Source organism: Cibotium barometz, chromosome 17 (genome assembly GCF_041138505.1).
Source record: "Cibotium barometz isolate CiBa-2024 chromosome 17, ASM4113850v1, whole genome shotgun sequence".
In the NCBI taxonomy this organism is placed as follows: domain Eukaryota; kingdom Viridiplantae; phylum Streptophyta; class Polypodiopsida; order Cyatheales; family Cibotiaceae; genus Cibotium; species Cibotium barometz.
Window position 1 is genome coordinate 36,942,686 of NC_141062.1, and position 18,590 is coordinate 36,961,275.

An 18,590-nucleotide genomic window follows, 5' to 3' on the forward strand; every position below is an offset into this window, starting at 1 on the left:
CGTTCCAAAAAAACGAAGTTGTTTTCTATGGCTAATCACTTTTTATGGCCTTTTTGGAGGTTAGGAATGTGGGAATACCAAATGGCACTAGCTCTAGGCTTTAGCTGCCATAGAGAAATTGAAGGCCTCCCACATATTGCAAGTAGGGATCTCTTAAGATTCATGCATAACCTCATTCAACTAGCCCATAACTACCCTTTGTCTTCGAAAGAAATCTTGATGGGAGACATTTATGATTTCCCTCCACCAGTACATGCATTATGGAGCACTCTTAAAGCTGCAACATTGCGAGTTTTAAAAACAATGATTCTAGTCCATTTTTAATCTAGCACAAGAATACAAGTTTGCCAAGGACATCTCAATAAAAAATGCTACCACAAAAGCCAAGAAAAGGTCTCTTGCACCTCCATGATTAGTGTGGTCAATAACACCTTCAAGCTCAACATATTCAAGGTATTATTTAATTTGTTGGACATACTTGCACACAGCTAATGAAGAGGGAGAAGGCCTAATCAAAATGAAGCCCACTCCTTTATTAGTTGAGTTTTTGTCCACATTTGTTTTGGAAAGCTAGTAGCCTCATTAGTTCTCCTTTTTGTGTTTGCATCCAAATCTACATGGTGTTCTACTTTTGTTTTTAAGATGGACATAGGCACTCCTTGTACGAAGCTGCCAAGTTGTACATAATTTTCTAGCTTTAAAAAAAAATCTAGGAGTAAAATACAAAACATGAAGACCATGGAGGCCCTAAGCCAAATTCATGGTCCGATGAACAAAGGAAAGTACTCTAAGAAAGATCCTACTAGACACTTAGTGGAGCTATAAAGCCATGCATTGCATTGAGATATTTGGTTTTGGTTTGCGGAATTCTTCAAAGAGAGTAGTGCCCTCACAAAAGATTGCCTACTTTTCTTCATTGTGAACTTTAGCGAGTTCTGTATTATTTTTTGCTTTAGAGTTGGGGGGTCAGTTCCATCCGCGATCTGCATCACCTTGGTGATGATTTCTTGGGTCTTAGGTGTCGGCCTCGTTTTGTTCTCCAAGAGGCTACTCGATCTTCAAGTTTGGAGACCTACCCTTTTAACCACGTGTTTTGCTCGAGCATGTACACTGTCAACTCGCTTGAAAGAGTGGAAGGGGCTTATGGGGTGTTGCTAGAGAGCCCCATGACGTTAAGTTGCTTCGGTATTTCTTACTTGTCTGTGTGAACCCCTCTTTTGAGATGGGATTAGTTGTGTGTGTGAACCCTCTTATGAGATGGGATTAGTTGAGAGAGTGAGAAAGACACACGAGAGGAGAGAGAAGAAGAGAGAGGATTCTAATTAAACGATTATCCTTGCAATCTTTTTCAAATGCATGCCAACACAAACAAATGAGTCCATGTCAATGGTCGTCGTCGGCGGGTCGACGCGCACGCTGTTAGGGTGGGCCTCTGCAGAGAAAACTGTGCGCACACGGGAGTGTCCCGTAGGATTCGATCAGAAAGAGCCGCCATGGCGATGCTCCTGATAAGATGAAGATATTAGGGTTTGAGTCTGATGGGGTTTCGATGGCCGCGGAGCTGATGAAGTTTTAGGGTTTGCATCACAAAGAAACGGAGAAAATATTCGGTTGCTTTGGGGAAAAAGGTAAAGCTTCTCTTCATATCTACGCCATAGCTAAGCTTCTGCGCTTCAAAAATACTCAACACTTTACGTGTGCAGGGAAACGAGGAACATTTGCTTACTTGTGCTGCAGCTGCAGAGATCGAGGAGGCTTCTTTTTTGTTATGGAGGTCATCACCTGACCTGGTGCTGTGCAGAGAGCTTCCCGTGTTGATGATTTGGCTATGGCGGAAAGCATACCCGCTAATCCTTTTGCTCCCCCGCCAGGGCTGCCCAGGCATTGGGCCTCCACATACCGATGGATCACGATAGCTGGAGGCTTTGTGTCATTTGCTCTTGCTTTCATGGCTGGAGCCAATGATATTCCTACCTCAGTAAGAAAACACACCCTCTTCTTTTGGATCATGCATTTGATTAAGGCATCTATCTTACTACATTTCTTTCTTTTTGGATTTGTGTTTTGTATTTCTCCTCATTTTTGTTCACCTAATTACTCTTTGTGTGTGTCTTTTTTTATTTTTTCTTTTTTCTTTTCACATCTGTAACATTTGGAAGGGGCATTTACTATATGATTTTTTCATTTTTGGGATTCAGTTATGCATTTTTGGGGATATTTGTCCTTGTCATTCTTGTTTGCGTGGTTTTTTTATTTTGCATTTATCTCGTCCAGTGTTGTGTTTTTTGTGCACACTCATTATATTTTTTTTCCACATTTAAGATTTCTTTTTCCTTTGAATTTTGGAGGTTTTTTTTTTGGCATTTATCCCATTCAGTTATTGCTGTGGTTTGGTATTCTTTTTTCGCATTTATCTCATCCAGATTTTTGGGGTGTTTTTTTCCCTCACTATTTTGGCTCTCAATGGCTCCTTTTTGTTTTATTAATCAATTAGTGGGAAAGGCACCCACTTTTCTTACAATGGTGAGGAGAATGGGATTTGAGGCCTCACCAATATGTTCAATTTCATGCACTTCACCAATAAGTTACGCAAGCTTATTGTTGGCCTTGTGTTTTATGAATATATAGCTTTTGTTTTTTGTTTGGATTGCTGCCTTTTAAATGGAAATCTTTTTTTATATCTATGTGTATGTGCACGGCACATTTTTTATACAATAAATTCATTCCCATTAGTCTCTCTCCTCCCTCTTTGTCGCTATTTATTTGAAAGAATTTAGTTTTCACATCATTGCAAACACCCCTCTCTTTCTCTCTGTGGGGGTATATATGTACATATATCTAGATATATATATATATGTGTGTATATATGTATATGTATATATATGTATATGTACATATATATACATATGTACATATGTATGTATATGTACATATACATACATATGTACATATGTACATATGTATGTATATGTACATATATATATATATATATATATATATATATATATATATATATATATGTACATATACATACATATGTACATATGTATGTATATGTACATATACATATGTGCATATATGTATATGTACATATATATATGTACATATACATATATATATATGTACATATACATATGTGCATATACATATATGCACATATGTATATGTACATATATATATATGTATATGTACATATATAATATGTACATATACATATGTGCATATACATATATGCACATATGTATATGTACATATATATATATGTATATGTACATATATATATGTACATATACATATATATGTATATGTGCATATATGTATATGCACATATGTATATGTACATATATATATATGTATATGTACATATACATATGTGCATATATGTATATGTACATATATATATGTACATATATATATGTATATGTACATATATATATGTACATATACATATATGCACATATGTATATGTACATATATATATATATGTACATATATATATGTATGTACATATATATGTACATATATATATGTATGTACATATATATGTACATATATATGTACATACATATATGTATGTACATATATATGTACATATATATATGTACATACATATATGTATGTACATATATATGTACATATATATATGTACATATATATATGTATGTACATATATATGTACATATATATATGTACATACATATATGTATGTACATATATATGTATGTACATATATATATGTACATATATATATGTACATATATATATGTACATACATATGTATGTACATATATATGTACATACATATATGTATGTACATACATATGTACATACATATGTATGTACATATATATGTACATATATATGTATGTACATATGTACATACATATATATATATATGTACATATATATGTACATACATATATGTATGTACATATATATGTACATACATATGTATGTACATATATATATGTATGTACATATATATATGTACATACATATTATATATGTACATATATATATGTACATATTTAATATGTATGTACATATATATATGTACATACATATTAAATATGTACATATATATATGTACATATATAATATGTATGTACATATATATATGTACATATATATGTACATACATATATGTATGTACATATATATATGTATGTACATATATATATATGTACATATGTACATACATATATATGTACATATATATATGTATGTACATATATATACATATATATATGTACATACATATATATGTACATATATATATGTACATACATATATATATGTACATACATATATATGTACATACATATTATGTATGTACATATATATGTATGTACATATATATATGTATGTACATATATATATGTACATATATATGTATGTACATATATATATGTATATATATGTACATACATATATATATGTATGTACATATATATATGTACATATATATGTATGTACATATATATATGTATATATATGTACATACATATATATATGTACATACATATATATGTACATATATAATATATATGTACATATATATGTATGTACATATATATATGTACATATATATGTACATATATATGTATGTACATATATATATGTATGTACATATATATATGTACATATATATGTATGTACATATATATATGTATATATATGTACATATATATAATATGTATGTACATATATATATGTACATATATATATGTACATATAACATACATATATATATGTACATACATATATATATACATATATATATGTATGTACATATATATATGTACATACATATGTATGTACATATATATATGTATATGTACATACATATATATATACATATATATATGTATGTACATATATATATGTACATACATATGTATGTACATATATATATGTACATATATATGTATGTACATACATATATATATGTACATATATATGTACATATATATGTATGTACATATATATATGTACATACATATATATGTACATACATATATATGTACATACATATATGTATGTACATATGTATATGTACATACATATATGTATGTACATATATATGTACATACATATGTACATACATATGTATATGTACATACATATGTACATACATATATATATGTACATACATATATATATGTACATATGTATATGTACATATATATATGTATGTACATATACAATATGTACATACATATATGTATGTACATATATACATATATGTATGTACATATACAATATGTACATATATATATATATGTACATATACATATGTACATATATATATGTACATATACATATGTACATATATATATATATGTACATATATATATATATATATATGTATATGTACATATACATATTATGTACATATGTACATATACATATACATATTCATATACATATATATATATATATATATATGTACATATGTACATATACATATATATATGTACATGTGCATATGTACATGTACATGTGCATATGTACATATGTACATGTGCATATGTACATATGTACATGTGCATATGTACATATGTACATATATATATACATATGTACATATGTACATATACATATGTATATGTACATGTACATATACATATATACATATACATATATGTACATATGTATGTACATATGTACATATACATATATATATGTACATATGTACATATACATATATATATATATATATATATATATATATATATATGTATATGTATATGTATATGTATATGTACATATATATACATATGTATGTACATATGTACATATACATATATATATGTACATATGTACATATACATATACATATATATATATATATATATATATATATATATATGTATATGTATATGTACATATATATACATATGTATGTACATATGTACATATACATATATATATGTACATATGTACATATACATATATATATATATATATATGTATATGTATATGTACATATACATATATATGTATATGTACATATACATATATATGTACATATACATGTATATGTACATATATCTATATATATAGATATATATGTATATGTACATATACATATATATATATATATGTATATATATATATATATATGTATATGTACATATACATATATATATATATATATATGTATATATAGATATATGTACATATATGTATACATATATGTACATATATCTATATATATATATCTATATATATAGATATATGTACATATATGTATACATATATGTACATATATCTATATATATAGATATATATGTACATATACATATACATATACATATACATACATATATATATATATATATATATATATATATATATATATATATATATATATATATATATATATGTACCTATAGGTACATATACATATATATATATATGTATATATAGGTACATATACATATATATATATATATGTATATATATATATATATATATATATATATATATGTATATGTATATATATATATATATACATATATATACCTACATATATCTATATCTATATGTACGTATACATATATATGTATACGTACATATAGATATAGATATATGTACATATATATATGTACGTATACATATATATGTACATATATGTATACGTACATATAGATATAGATATATGTACATATATATATATATATATGTGTGTGTGTGTGTGTGTGTGTGTTGGGGTCTCTTATTTTTTGTAGACTAGTCTTTTTTTTTTTTTTTGGGGGGGGGGGTTCTTGTAAATGTCTTTGTACTCAGTGGAAAACTTTTTTGTAGTGTTTTTCTTGCTTGTGTTTGTTTGTCGTTAAGTATATGCATTCATTCTCTCAATTTGTAAGGCTGGATACATTCCAGGTTTATGAAGGTATGTTTAATCTTTTTTGATCAAGCTTGGTGACTGGCTTTTTTTCAAACCCTTTGTGATTTTAAAATTATACTGAACCTTAAAGTTTAAAATCTTAATTCATTGACCTAATTGAGGGATGATTATTCATTGTACAGCCCGAAATGGGTTTTTTTTTCCTTAATTATTTTGGGCTTTCTCCCCCTCATTCCTGTTGGTTTGGTAATTTTTGCAATTATCTCATCCTGTTATCCATTTTTTTTGGGCATTTACAGTCTATCTTATCACTAATCATTTAGTAAAATAATTTTGGGCTGTTTTGCTTCTATTGCAGTTTGGTGCATCCGTTGGATCAGGGGTTCTCACTTTGAGGCAATCAGTGGTGCTAGCTCTTATCATGGAGATTCTTGGGGTGACTCTTCTAGGCAACCGCCACATTGACGCCATGGAATCATGTGTAAGAAGCCCACTCTCATCACATCATTAACTCAAATCCAGTTCTTTGTTGAGATCATTAAGATGCCATTTCCTTAATCCTTTTCTTTCTGTATAACAGTTATTTAAAGAAAGGCCTGATAAAGATCTTCTGATGTGGGGCTTCATGATTGCTATGATTGCTGCAAGTACATATCAAAGCATACATGTCCAATACTTCTATATGCAATTTTAACAGAGACCTTCAAGAATTGCTTCATGGCTGGTTTTTTGGTTGCTTTGCTGACAGCAATCTGGCTTGCTCTATCGACCTATATGGAAATGCCCGTGACCTCGTCTTTGTCTATCCAAGGGGCAATAATTGGAATAGCACTAACAACACAAGGTTTTGATGCAATCTACTGGAGCAAGGTGAGGATTGCTTGGATCATGTATCAGCAGGTGGTTGTCAATCTTAGCTATGGTGGTGGCTTCAATATTCTACATCTAATGCATGGTTTTCACACTATTTTTGTGTATGGGCATGCTCATTGTACGCATCTTCACCATAGCTGTTGTTTACATCATTGTGCTTGTGTATTAAACCATCTCATGGTTTGATAACGATCCGCTCATGAGTTTGGGATCCTCATTGTGATATTTCACACCGTTTAGCTAGTTTAAATGCTCTTGCCGGCGAGTGGAGGACATATAGCATGAGGTGACTAGTTTGGATCTTGAGATAGGCTAGAGGTGGTGGTGGGCGGCTAGCACAAGCATGGGTGCCCTTGCAAGAGGACACCAAAATGTTGTTCACATTCCTCTTTCTAATGTTTGACCAGCCATCGCATAAGATATAGTGCAGCGATATTTAACCCAATGCCCTTTCAATGGCTCCATCTATAGTTCCACATGCTCTTTCTTTGTCCTCAATTGGGTTGTGCGTAAGAACTCATAAGAGGGGCCCTCCCACTTGTATCCAATGCGGCTAATTGCCCTTATTGCCTTCTTCCTGGCCAACGGTCGAAAGGCCGTAACACGGGCAAAGGGAAGGCTTCATCGTAGCAGTCTTCTGAGAAGAAGTCCGTTACTGACGGCGAGAAACTAAAGGCAGAGAAGAGGACTTGTAATGATTGTGGCGAGAAAGGCCGCTATTGGAGACAGTGTCCCAAGCGGAAGACCGAGAGGGTGAAGATTCCTCAGCAGCAATCATGAAGACTCTGGCTTTTGTGTACCTGGAGGTGATGGACACCGATGTTTCTTTTTCTTCAGGCAGGGAGGAGGTTGGAGGATTCTCCGCAACGGATACTCGGGAGTGGATTCTAGACAGTGGTGCTTCCAGGCACATGACTCCTTCCCGTTCAGATTTACAGGATCTCTGCAAGTATTCTGGTCACATTCTTACTGGGGATACATCCACTATCCCAGTTCACAGTGAGGGCAGGATGGAGATAGTTTCCGATGGTAGAGGGGAGAAGCATTCCTCCCAGGTGTTGTATGTTCCGTCACTTGGTTTTCATCTGTTGTTGTCAGTGCATCAGGTTTGCAAGACTGGCGTACGGGTGTTGTTTGATGAGCATTTTGTTGCTCTCCGAGACAAAGCAACAGGCCAGGTGGTTTGGGAAGGCGGAGTGGAGAATGGAGTTTACAAGCTTTCAGCACTCTCTCCCCCAAGTCCTCAGGTTTGTGATGAGTGGCAGTCTGGTAATGGCCACTTAAGTGTGGATACGCTGCAGGTGTAGGCTTTCCGGGACCAGATGGTGGATAGCTTGCCAGTAGAAGGCAGCAGTTGGCAGGAACTTTCCAGTACTGATCTTGGTGGTTCTTGTGTTCGTCAGTCAGAGGAAACTGAATAGGTAACTTTTGCTCTGATGTCTCGCAGTATTCGGGACAAAGAAACTCCTGTAGATGAGGATGTTCTTTCCACGGGGACCTTTCGGAAAGCCAGGCAGGTAGTAGTTGATTACTTGCAGAAGGAGGTGCATACTCCAGGCTTTGTGGTTCCGGATTCAGAGGGGGTGGTTGACAGGTTTCAGAAGGCCTTGCGTGGTCTTCAGCAGGTTTCCAGGACTTGGCTTTGCACCGTAACTGGTGTTGATCCTTGTGAGTAGCGTAATGCCTCTTTGACTCAGAAGCAGAATGGTTCATTGATCTGGTTGATGGACACCAGATTGGACTCCTGATGAGGCAGTTGAGCTCATGGTTGCAGATGACTCTTTGGGAGGCAGGATTGCGTATCTTGTGGTTTCTGCGGCATGCAAAGGATCATGGACTCTTTTGTACAGGAGGGGAATTGTTTGATGGAGTCCGACTTCACGGTTGGAGTGACTCAGTTTGGGGAGGAGATCCGGACACGAGGAGATCTACTTTAGGCCCAGGAGTAGTTTTATGGAGCAGTAAGAGGCAGTCATCTTTTGCCTTGTCGACGACAGAGGCAGAGTATCGGGTTGCTTGTGATGCTGCTAGTGAGGTGGTGAGGATGCAGAGGTTGCATTGCAGGATTGGGCTTCCACTGGAGGAACCCATGGTCATCTTGAGGCACTTTGTTCGTGAACAGATCGTTGCTGATGACATCTTGCTAGAGTTCTGTTCGACGGAGGACAGTACGGTGGACCTCTTCACGAAGTCGCTATCTCAGGATTTGCTTAGGCGGCACCCCAGCTCCTTGTGGTTGGTTTCACAGCCAGGAGCTGAGAGGGGGTGTTAGAAGTTATCTCCTGTCTTTATGTTGACACTAGGGCCTTTTTTGTGGGTGTGCCCGCCCTTATTAGGTGTTTCTCATTTTTCCTCACTCCTCGTATTTTTTTCCTATTTTTTTTATTTTTTCTGTGGCTTGGGAGGCAGTCTTGAGGTGGCAGGATGTCCTTGTCTGTATAGCCGATTGCAGCTGTATGCGTGTACTGATGCTGGCCGACTGTGTGGACACCTTCTTGGTGCTGGCCGACTGGTTTATAACCAGTCGTGGTGGACATGCCCCTCTCGGCTGCCCTACAGCAAGCCGAGTGCTGTAGGGGGGCCATATAAAATGGCCCCCAGCCCCCTTGCCACATTGTATCATTCCCGATATCTTCTTGTGTATATAGAGTAGAGTTACACGCCTCTACCTCTCTCTCTCTTGTGCTCTTATTTTCTGCATTGCGTTTTACTCTCGTGTTCCCAGATCTCGTCATCATCTCCGTTGCGTATTCTGACATTTTCTCCTATTGCTTCACCTCCGATTCTTTCTTCGTCAACCAGTGACCAGGATGTGTTGCTGGTTCCTTTGCCTTCTATGGAGGAGCCTGCTTCTATGCTGTGTGATGCTATTGAGAAGGCTACTACTGCTTCAGTTACCACTACAGTGAATGTTCCTCTTCTCCTTACTCTGTGTGAGGATTTTGGATTGTGGTCAGGTGTTTCCGTGATCATGCCTGGGACACAGTGGTACTTCCAGGGATTGAAGGATTGGGATTTGGATTTCGTTGGGCCTGTGGAGTCCCGACATCAGTTTTGAGAGGGGGCAGTTGAGTTCTTACATCTGGTAATACCGACCTTCGAGGAGAATGCTATTATACAGCATTTGGCTACTCTTGGTACAGAGTTGGAGCAGATGGACTCTTTCTTTTGAGGGTATTATCTTCTTGGAGCTACAGGCTTCTAGGAATTTCTGTGGCACTGTGTTTACATTTGGGTTTGGCACCGATATTTGGAGCAACACGACGCAACCTTCATGGTTGATTTCTTCTAGAAGAACAGTGTACCTCGCAGCTTGCTCTGTTACTTTTGTAGCTGAGTTGCTTTGGAGATTGCTTGTGGAGCTTTCCTGGTACCTATCACCGGCATGCAACGATCTAGTGGCATTGACAAGAATATATCTTGGAACATCTCTACTTATGTATCCTGGTTCATAGCCATTTTCACATTCCACGAATGCACAATTGGTTTGTGCGCTTCTTCCTCGACTACTGTTAATTAGACCTGCTATGTTTCCTTGTGTGTATGGTCTGTCATCTACATAAAGTCTCTATCCCTGAGCATGGATAATGCCTCTATCTGAAAGAGAGGCTGCATTGAGGCACATAACATAAGTGCTCATGCTCAAAATATAGTGCACTAGTTGGTGCCATGGACCCCATCCATATATGGGTCCGTAGAAGCACATAAGAGTCACCTCTGAATTGGGTGGAACTTGTAGGTCTTGTGTAATGGAGAGGCCACGACCTTCGTCGTCTTTCCTCTTTGACAGAGGACGACTTCTTCGGCTTCTCAGAGTTATGTTCAGCATCTGGTGCTGAGAGGGGGTGTTAGTACATTCATCCCCAGTTTCTACCCATTTCTGGTGTCTTTTTGGTCCCATTTGTATGGCCCTTGATTGTGGGCTGGCCACCCCTTTTTTCCATATTTTTTCGGGATTTTTCCCAGCCCTTTTGGTATTTTACCAGTCGGCCAGCTCCTCTGCTCCAGTCGGCGAGCTTATTGAGCTCCAGTCAGCCAGCCCTCCTCACCTATAAATAGGTGGGGTTGGCCTCTCACTTTTCATTCAGTCTTGTACATATTTGTTCCCTCACTTATGAGACTTGTAGTGTCTCTTGCTTGGGACTGTTTTGCTTCAGTATATTCTCCATAGTTTGCTCCATATCTCTCTCTCTGTTCAGCACATTCTAGTGCCCCCTTTGCGTCTGCTCTGCGTACTCTTTCATTTAGGCCGTGGCCACCACCCGGGGCGACCGGCAAAGATGTCCTTTGCGCTCGAGGAGCAGAGCTAGACCCAACTCCGGTGTCCATACGACTAGGCATATTTGCTTGGCTTTGCATAGTATCCAATGTAGGATTGGCATCCTCTGTGTCCATGCTTGTAATGGCATCAACAAGATGAATTCCTTTCACTGCTTCCATCTTTCTCCTCCATTGCTGAAGAGAGGGTAAAATCAGTGGTGAAAAGTTTGGGCATGGTCCAATCCCTTCCCCTTTTAAAGCCAAGAAAGCCTTCACACGGATAAGAGACCCGCAAAAATTACATTTCCATCTTCTGTGCTAGAACCCCCATATTTGCCTTGAGGAGTGATTTGAGTCCCCATGGCATCTTTGGAGAGCGAGGCATTGTGAAGAGATGCAGAGAATTTGGGCAGCCTCTCAAAAATGCCCAAATTTCAAAATTTGAAATTTTCAGATTGCAGGCAAAAAATTAGCAAAAATTGAAGGTATCAACCTTGCAAATAGGGTGTAGGAGTTCCAGGCATGAGAAGCAGGGCGAATTCCAGGCAAAAAAGCAACACGTGCAGGAGCAGGTACAGGTGGTGACATTATCGAGTGCTATGCAGGTTTTTTTTTTTTGGCAGGTGTAGTGGTCGCTTTCTTGATTAGACGTTTTTTAAAAAAGGTTTAAAAAAAGCTGTGAAAAAAACTTCAAAAAAACGTTTCAAACGTTTGCTATGAGTTGGATTTGTAGCAAACACTTTTTTTGTCAACTATGATGGGACAACATCTTTCCCTCCTCCCCCCACCTGCCCACCATCCATTACACAGGTGGCAAAAACATGTGAAATGGGAAGTGCTGGGGGTTCTCAGTAGCTATCTCCTGCAGCCTTGCTAAAAGCTTGGGGTTTTCTCGAGATCGCCTGCCAAGCCTGGAGGAACATGCCCAAGTCTTTTGTTGCTGCTCCAATGAGTCAGCAATATGCATGTTTCTGCCCCAGTCTCTACTCCCATGGCTATAGTGCATTATGCCTTTGGGCTCGGGGGCCCACTCGCATCCCATCAACCAAAGGCATCCTCTATTTTCAGAGGCCTTGATAGGGTAGGCCTATTCAGTTGGAGGCTGATGCATGTGCCAGTCTTTCCTCTTGTCTCTTTGTTCAATTTTTTACCTTTCTTGCTTTCTGATGGTCCCCATTCTCTCGTCAAAATGTGTTTTTGTTTGTTGCATTTGTAACATTATATTTGTACAGATTTTACAAAGATTTAGTGCTATAGTGTAGGCTTTTTAGAGTATCTTATGCTAGTGTTCATTTAATGACTAAACTTTCTTGTGTATAGCATGATTCAGGTTCAGTTCTCCGTGTAGGAGGTGTGATGGCAATCCTCTTATCATGGGTCGTGGCGCCGTTGATTTCTCTTGTAGCGGCTGCCTTTTTCTTTGGTTTCATCAAGTTCATGCTGCTGAGATCACATGCAACAGAAAGGAGGACTCTACGGGCCTTGCCATTATTGTACGGGGTGACCGTTTCGGTTCTCATTTTATTTATCATTTACAGGGTATGCCACTTCTCTCTATGGACTTTAACTCAAGGACTGCATGTTTGGAGAATGGTTGAAGTTGGAAGCTTGTGCTGCAGGGTGCACCCGGGACAAGCCTAGATGACATGACGTTGGGTAAAGCAACCGTTATTGCAAGCTCATCAGCTGCCTTTACAGTCTTACTTGCTTCTGTATGTGCTTTGGCTATGTCACGGTATAGTTGTAACTGATGTTATTAAGTTTTGGCTATGTCATGGTATAGTTGTAACTAATGTTATTAAGTTTTAGCAAGACAAGAAAAAAATGTTTAGAGTGGAGGTTTCAATGGTTAATCACAGGATAAACACTAATCTTTTTATGGTATTAGGTTTTATTGATGAGCTTTTAGAAAAATAAAAATTTTAAAAGTTCAAAAACTATGACTTGCTTGCTGGTTTAGCTTCTAGTGCCACTGGCTCAAAAACGTGCGGGGTGGTTTGATGTCGGGCCTACGGTGGGTCCAATGGACACTGCGGAATGTGTCTCACAAGATACTGAAAATCAAGAAAATGGTGCTGTTGAGGAGCAAAAAGAGTTGTCACCGGAAGAGCTCTTGAAGCAATTCAATGAATTGAGAGTGTTGCATACAGTCTATGAAGGAGATGAAGAGGAAGCAGGTGATGAGAGTCCTCAAGTTGTAGTCAAATGCAGTCCCGTCTGTGGGCCCACTAACATCCCTTTGAGACAGCTGCTAGCTGGGACCCCCAACGGATTCTCTTTCAAGCGGTTGCGGCAAGCTAAAAAACTTACTATGCGGCAGAAGATTGTGAAGGTTTTACGCAAGAGCAGAGAGTTGACATTTGATCACGTGAGTTAAAAGTTTCTCTTGAAAACTTGTGCTGTGTACAGAGCTTGTGCAGGGCCGATGACAACAAGTATTCCCCCACCTGACTGTTGCCATCATCTGCAGAAGACTGAGTATGGTCGGAAAACGCTTGTACAACATGCGCTTGCTGAAAAGTTTGACAAAAAAGTTGAAGACTTGTTTGGTTTTTTGCTTATCGTTTCGGCTTCGGTGACTGCGTAAGTAGGAAAAGATCAGAGCATCATTGGTTCATTTAAATTGTTAATGCAAGCATATCTTGTCACGAAACTTCCCTATGTTTTAGCTTAAATCTAAATGCCGCGATTGCACCTTCTCGAACAGTGGTGCACTTAGTTCCACACCTTGGGTATATGTATGAATGCATGTGTGTGTGTGTATTTATCTATATATCCAATCATATGTAGGTACAAATGCATGCACGTGTATGTATATACGTATGCATCTAACTTTCAATCCATCTGTCTATGTATCTATTTGTTTAGCTATCTATATATCCATCAATCCATGTATGAATCTATGTTTCTTTGCTTGGATTGGAGGTTGTTTCTGTATGTTGCGAAGTACAGGTATGTTCATAGCCTGACCTCTTGTACATATATATTTTTTGGGTAACAGCCTTGCGCATGGATCCAACGATGTAGCTTCTATAATGGGTCCATATGCAGGCATACTTAACATTTTCAAGAGCCATAGTGCACAATCAACAACGGACATGCTTGCCATATGGAACCTAGATGTAAGCGACAATCTCAATTTGATTTTAGGGATAAGTTTCTTTTCCAACACTGGCAGAGGCTTTTGTCAGTTATACTCCTATTCAGTTTGATGCCCTTTGTGATTGCAGGTCTGGGTATGTGTGTTGGGAGGATTTGGTGTCAGTATGGGCTATGCTGTTTGGGGATGGAAACTTGTACGGTGTCTGGGAGGCCGTCTAACTTTTCTTACTCCTTCCAGGGCTTTCAGTGCCCAAATTTGTACCTTGGCTACAGTCGTGATGGCTTCGAGGGCCAAATTTCCCATATCGACTACACACATTTTTATCGGAGCCATTCTAGGTGTCTCAATTGCTGATAATGTGAAGGCATGTGTGTCTACTGCTAGCTTGAAGTGTTCTCTAGGTATATACTTATTAAGTTTGAGGTCTCCCAATAGGCATACCATCTAATTGGGTTCTACAATTGTTGCAGAACACTAATTGGCAGCTGATGGGCGCCTTCGTGTTGATGTGGGGATTGACACTTGTGTTAACATGTGGGACTACTTCTGCCTTTTATGCGTTCACCATTTTCTCTCCATCAGTATCAGTCGGGGAATAAACGAAAAGGAGGGTCTTTATCTGAGTTCAAGCTATGGGATTGTTGATATTGAGGCATGCAAAGGAGCTTGCTTGTGCATTGTATGTAAGTCAAGACAAGAAGAAACTTTTGGAGAGAGAGATAGAGATTGGTTTTCATGTATAGCGGCATTATCATAGCTCTGTACAGTATCGGACTAAAACTAATACTATCTAGTGCTGACACATTGCGTGCAAGCACATTGTACAAACCATGAGATGGGCCGAATTATCTCGAAGGTCAGAGCCCCTTTGGAATCAGACAAGTTCTAGCCCTTCTTTTGATGGGTGTTCACGATTGTGAAGTGTTAACAGTACACGCCCTAGAAGGCGCTAGAAGTTCACCAACTTTACAGGTTCCTTTTTGTTTATTTGGTTGTCATGGCCCATTCTTTGTTTTTTTTAACAATTAATTACAAAACATGTTTGAGCTGTTATCTTTTGATTTACTACTTTAAGGTTTTACAGTTTGTGGGGAGGTCCTTGATACTAGCAGTTGTGGATATTACTTAAAAATTCTGTAGACTAAATGATTTCGTAATACCCAGAAATCTTGGATTTTGCCTTTCAGGCATCAATCAAAATCGAATCATTACCATTGCTCATAACAAGGCTCGGGCTAATTGCATTAACTACAATGCAAACTGGCTATTGTAGCACTTTGTCCTCTCATAGTTATGAATGTCCTAAGCACCTTTGATGCCATCAGGTACATTGATTGATGCTATGGTTAGATGCTAATGTGATATTAGCCAATGCCCACATGCGTCATCAAGTACACATCCTCAAAGTGGTATCTCAATCTATGCATCCCCTCAGCCCGTCAATGCTGCTACCGATCTCTTTTGTTGGAGGTGGATCTTAGCTTATTAAATTATTATAATAGAATGGAGTAAGAAACCTACTTAGTTAGACTTAAGAGAAAGGTCGCTTTAGGACCTTATCCAATCTACCATAGTACTTGAAATAAGGTGTGGACTTTTTTTAGTTGCTTCTTGCTTCAAATCTAATGTACTTGACATCTATAACAAACAATAACATGTAATATTGCATACAAGTTTGAGTGCACTTCATTGTCTCAAGTTGGTGTTTGAGAACCAATCTTTGTACTTTAAGCCTAAAGCATTAGCTAAGATGCAAACAATGGCTCGATGAAAAAGTGTTGCAATATTTGGGCTCTAATTAATCTTAGTAGATTGATCAATGCATGCAAATAAACATATCATCAAATTCCTCACGGAATTGCTAAGGCTTTAAGTACTCATTTGTAAGTTCATTAATTAAAAATATAGGATTAATTAAGTATTTAATTTTACAACACAAAAATGAGCTTAATGAAGCTCAAATCCATGAGTTTTGATTGATTTTTGAGTTAAAATGAAGTATTGATTTGTAGAAATACTCCAAATCGCCAATAGTTTATCAAAGAATCATCATTTGCACTTAAAGAGACACTTTTAGCTCTCTTTTTTTTATTGTTTAGTCACTTTTAATTCACTAATCACTCTCTTAATAGAAAAAACTAGCCCATTAAGAAGAATTAGCGAATATAGCAACTAGATTGCTAAAGCCTATGTGTGATTAGTCAATCTCATCACTCTTTTTTAGTCTCTAATTTCCTTAATTTGAAGAGAAAAATTGGGGCTTCAAGAGATTGATTTATGCCTAATGTGCATAGACTAGGGTTTGAAGTGATGATTTGATGATAAAATTGGACTATGACTAGTCCCTTTGACAGTCTAATCACTTCTAATCAATCCCCATCTCACAAATTGAGTCCAATTATGTGTGTTTTTTGAAATTTTTCAAGTTTACTAATTACCTACTAATAAAAAAAATAGAAATTAAGAACTAATTAACAAAATTTAAGTGAATTATGGAGGTTTGTGCAATGTTTTTCATTCCTAATGACCTTATGCACTTGCTACACAAGTTTATGCAACTAAAATAAACAAAAAACACCAGATTAATGCAAAAAATTAGAGATTTCTCTCTGTTAACCCATTCCTAGGGTTAACAAGATCTACCGCCATTATCTTACATGAAGGAGTCACGATAGATACACCAAAGGGTCATACATTCAAGATATGAAGCAATAGTGTCCAAAGCTACAACTTGGACGGGCGCCCGTAATGGTGTGACGGAGTATTTATGACGATTCCCGCTTCAAGAGCGTGTGGTAGAAAGTTAGGATGAAGTCCTAAGCAATGTACTTCATGGATATATTATGAGAGTAGCATTGTAATAGCATTAGGCCTCTTATGAGCCTAAAGTGCCCAGTCGGGCCACAATTTAAGTTAGTGTGAATACTTATGGCCATGTATATAAGTGTATCTCTCATAATACAACATACTCTCCCATTGTGCAATTGAGTTTTGCTCTTGCTAATCCTCTTGCTAATCTCTCTCCCTAATGCATGCTAGTGAGTGTGTGTGAGTGAGGTGAGGTGAGAGGAGGGACAAGGATCTGTAGTGCAATGCGGTGTTGTGACAACGCTTGCGGCGGCGAGAGGTGTGGTGGAATTGCTTCTTAAGAAGTTGTAGAGCTTGGATACCTCAAGGGTTATGAGCTTGGCCATTGGAAAGATCCTCACGACAGTTGTGGTTCACCATGTAATCTCTTGTTGGATATGTTTCAAGGGGGGTTAGGGTGAGCCATAACATTTTTGGCGCCGTTGTTGGGGAGCCATCCCTTGGCTTTTTCCATCGTTTTTTCTCTAATCGACGCATTACCCATTGCCCATTATCTTTAGTTTCCCATGAAAAAGATGTGAATTAAGAGGTGTAAGGCATAGACACCGGCTTTAGGTAACCCCATTATAAAGACCTTCCCATCCCCATAAGGAAACCATGTCAAATTCACTCGTAGTAGCAGATAAATTTAAT

At 37.0% G+C, this 18,590-nt stretch overlaps 1 protein-coding gene across 2 annotated transcripts; it reads left to right on the plus strand.

Annotated features, from left to right (window-relative positions):
• Positions 1 to 1,350: 1,350 nt before the first annotated feature.
• On the plus strand, positions 1,351 to 16,142 carry LOC147629954 (uncharacterized). Of its 2 annotated transcripts, XM_086811493.1 has the most exons (12): positions 1,351 to 1,628; positions 1,704 to 1,978; positions 7,212 to 7,334; positions 7,434 to 7,500; positions 7,602 to 7,723; positions 13,307 to 13,525; positions 13,606 to 13,698; positions 13,947 to 14,354; positions 14,457 to 14,569; positions 14,988 to 15,108; positions 15,217 to 15,453; positions 15,560 to 16,142. In XM_086811493.1, the coding sequence occupies exons 2-12, from the start codon at positions 1,829 to 1,831 to the stop codon at positions 15,686 to 15,688; spliced, it is 1,782 nt and encodes a 593-aa protein (XP_086667619.1). In that variant the 5' UTR covers positions 1,351 to 1,628; positions 1,704 to 1,828; the 3' UTR covers positions 15,689 to 16,142. The 2 variants fall into 2 exon arrangements, with proteins under 2 accessions (XP_086667619.1, XP_086667620.1); XM_086811494.1 differs by lacking the exon at positions 7,434 to 7,500 and having other exon boundaries at positions 1,389 to 1,628.
• Positions 16,143 to 18,590: the final 2,448 nt, after the last annotated feature.

What these genes read in the sequence shown, in the direction of transcription:
- LOC147629954 (XM_086811493.1), top strand. Translation starts at nt 1,829, where the DNA reads ATGGCGGAAAGCATACCCGCTAATCCTTTTGCTCCCCCGCCAGGGCTG. An exon ending in TTTTATTTATCATTTACAGG is followed by an intron (nt 13,526 to 13,605) that starts GTATGCCACTTC and finishes CTTGTGCTGCAG; the next exon opens with GGTGCACCCGGGACAAGCCT. An exon ending in CAATTGCTGATAATGTGAAG is followed by an intron (nt 15,454 to 15,559) that starts GCATGTGTGTCT and finishes CAATTGTTGCAG; the next exon opens with AACACTAATTGGCAGCTGAT.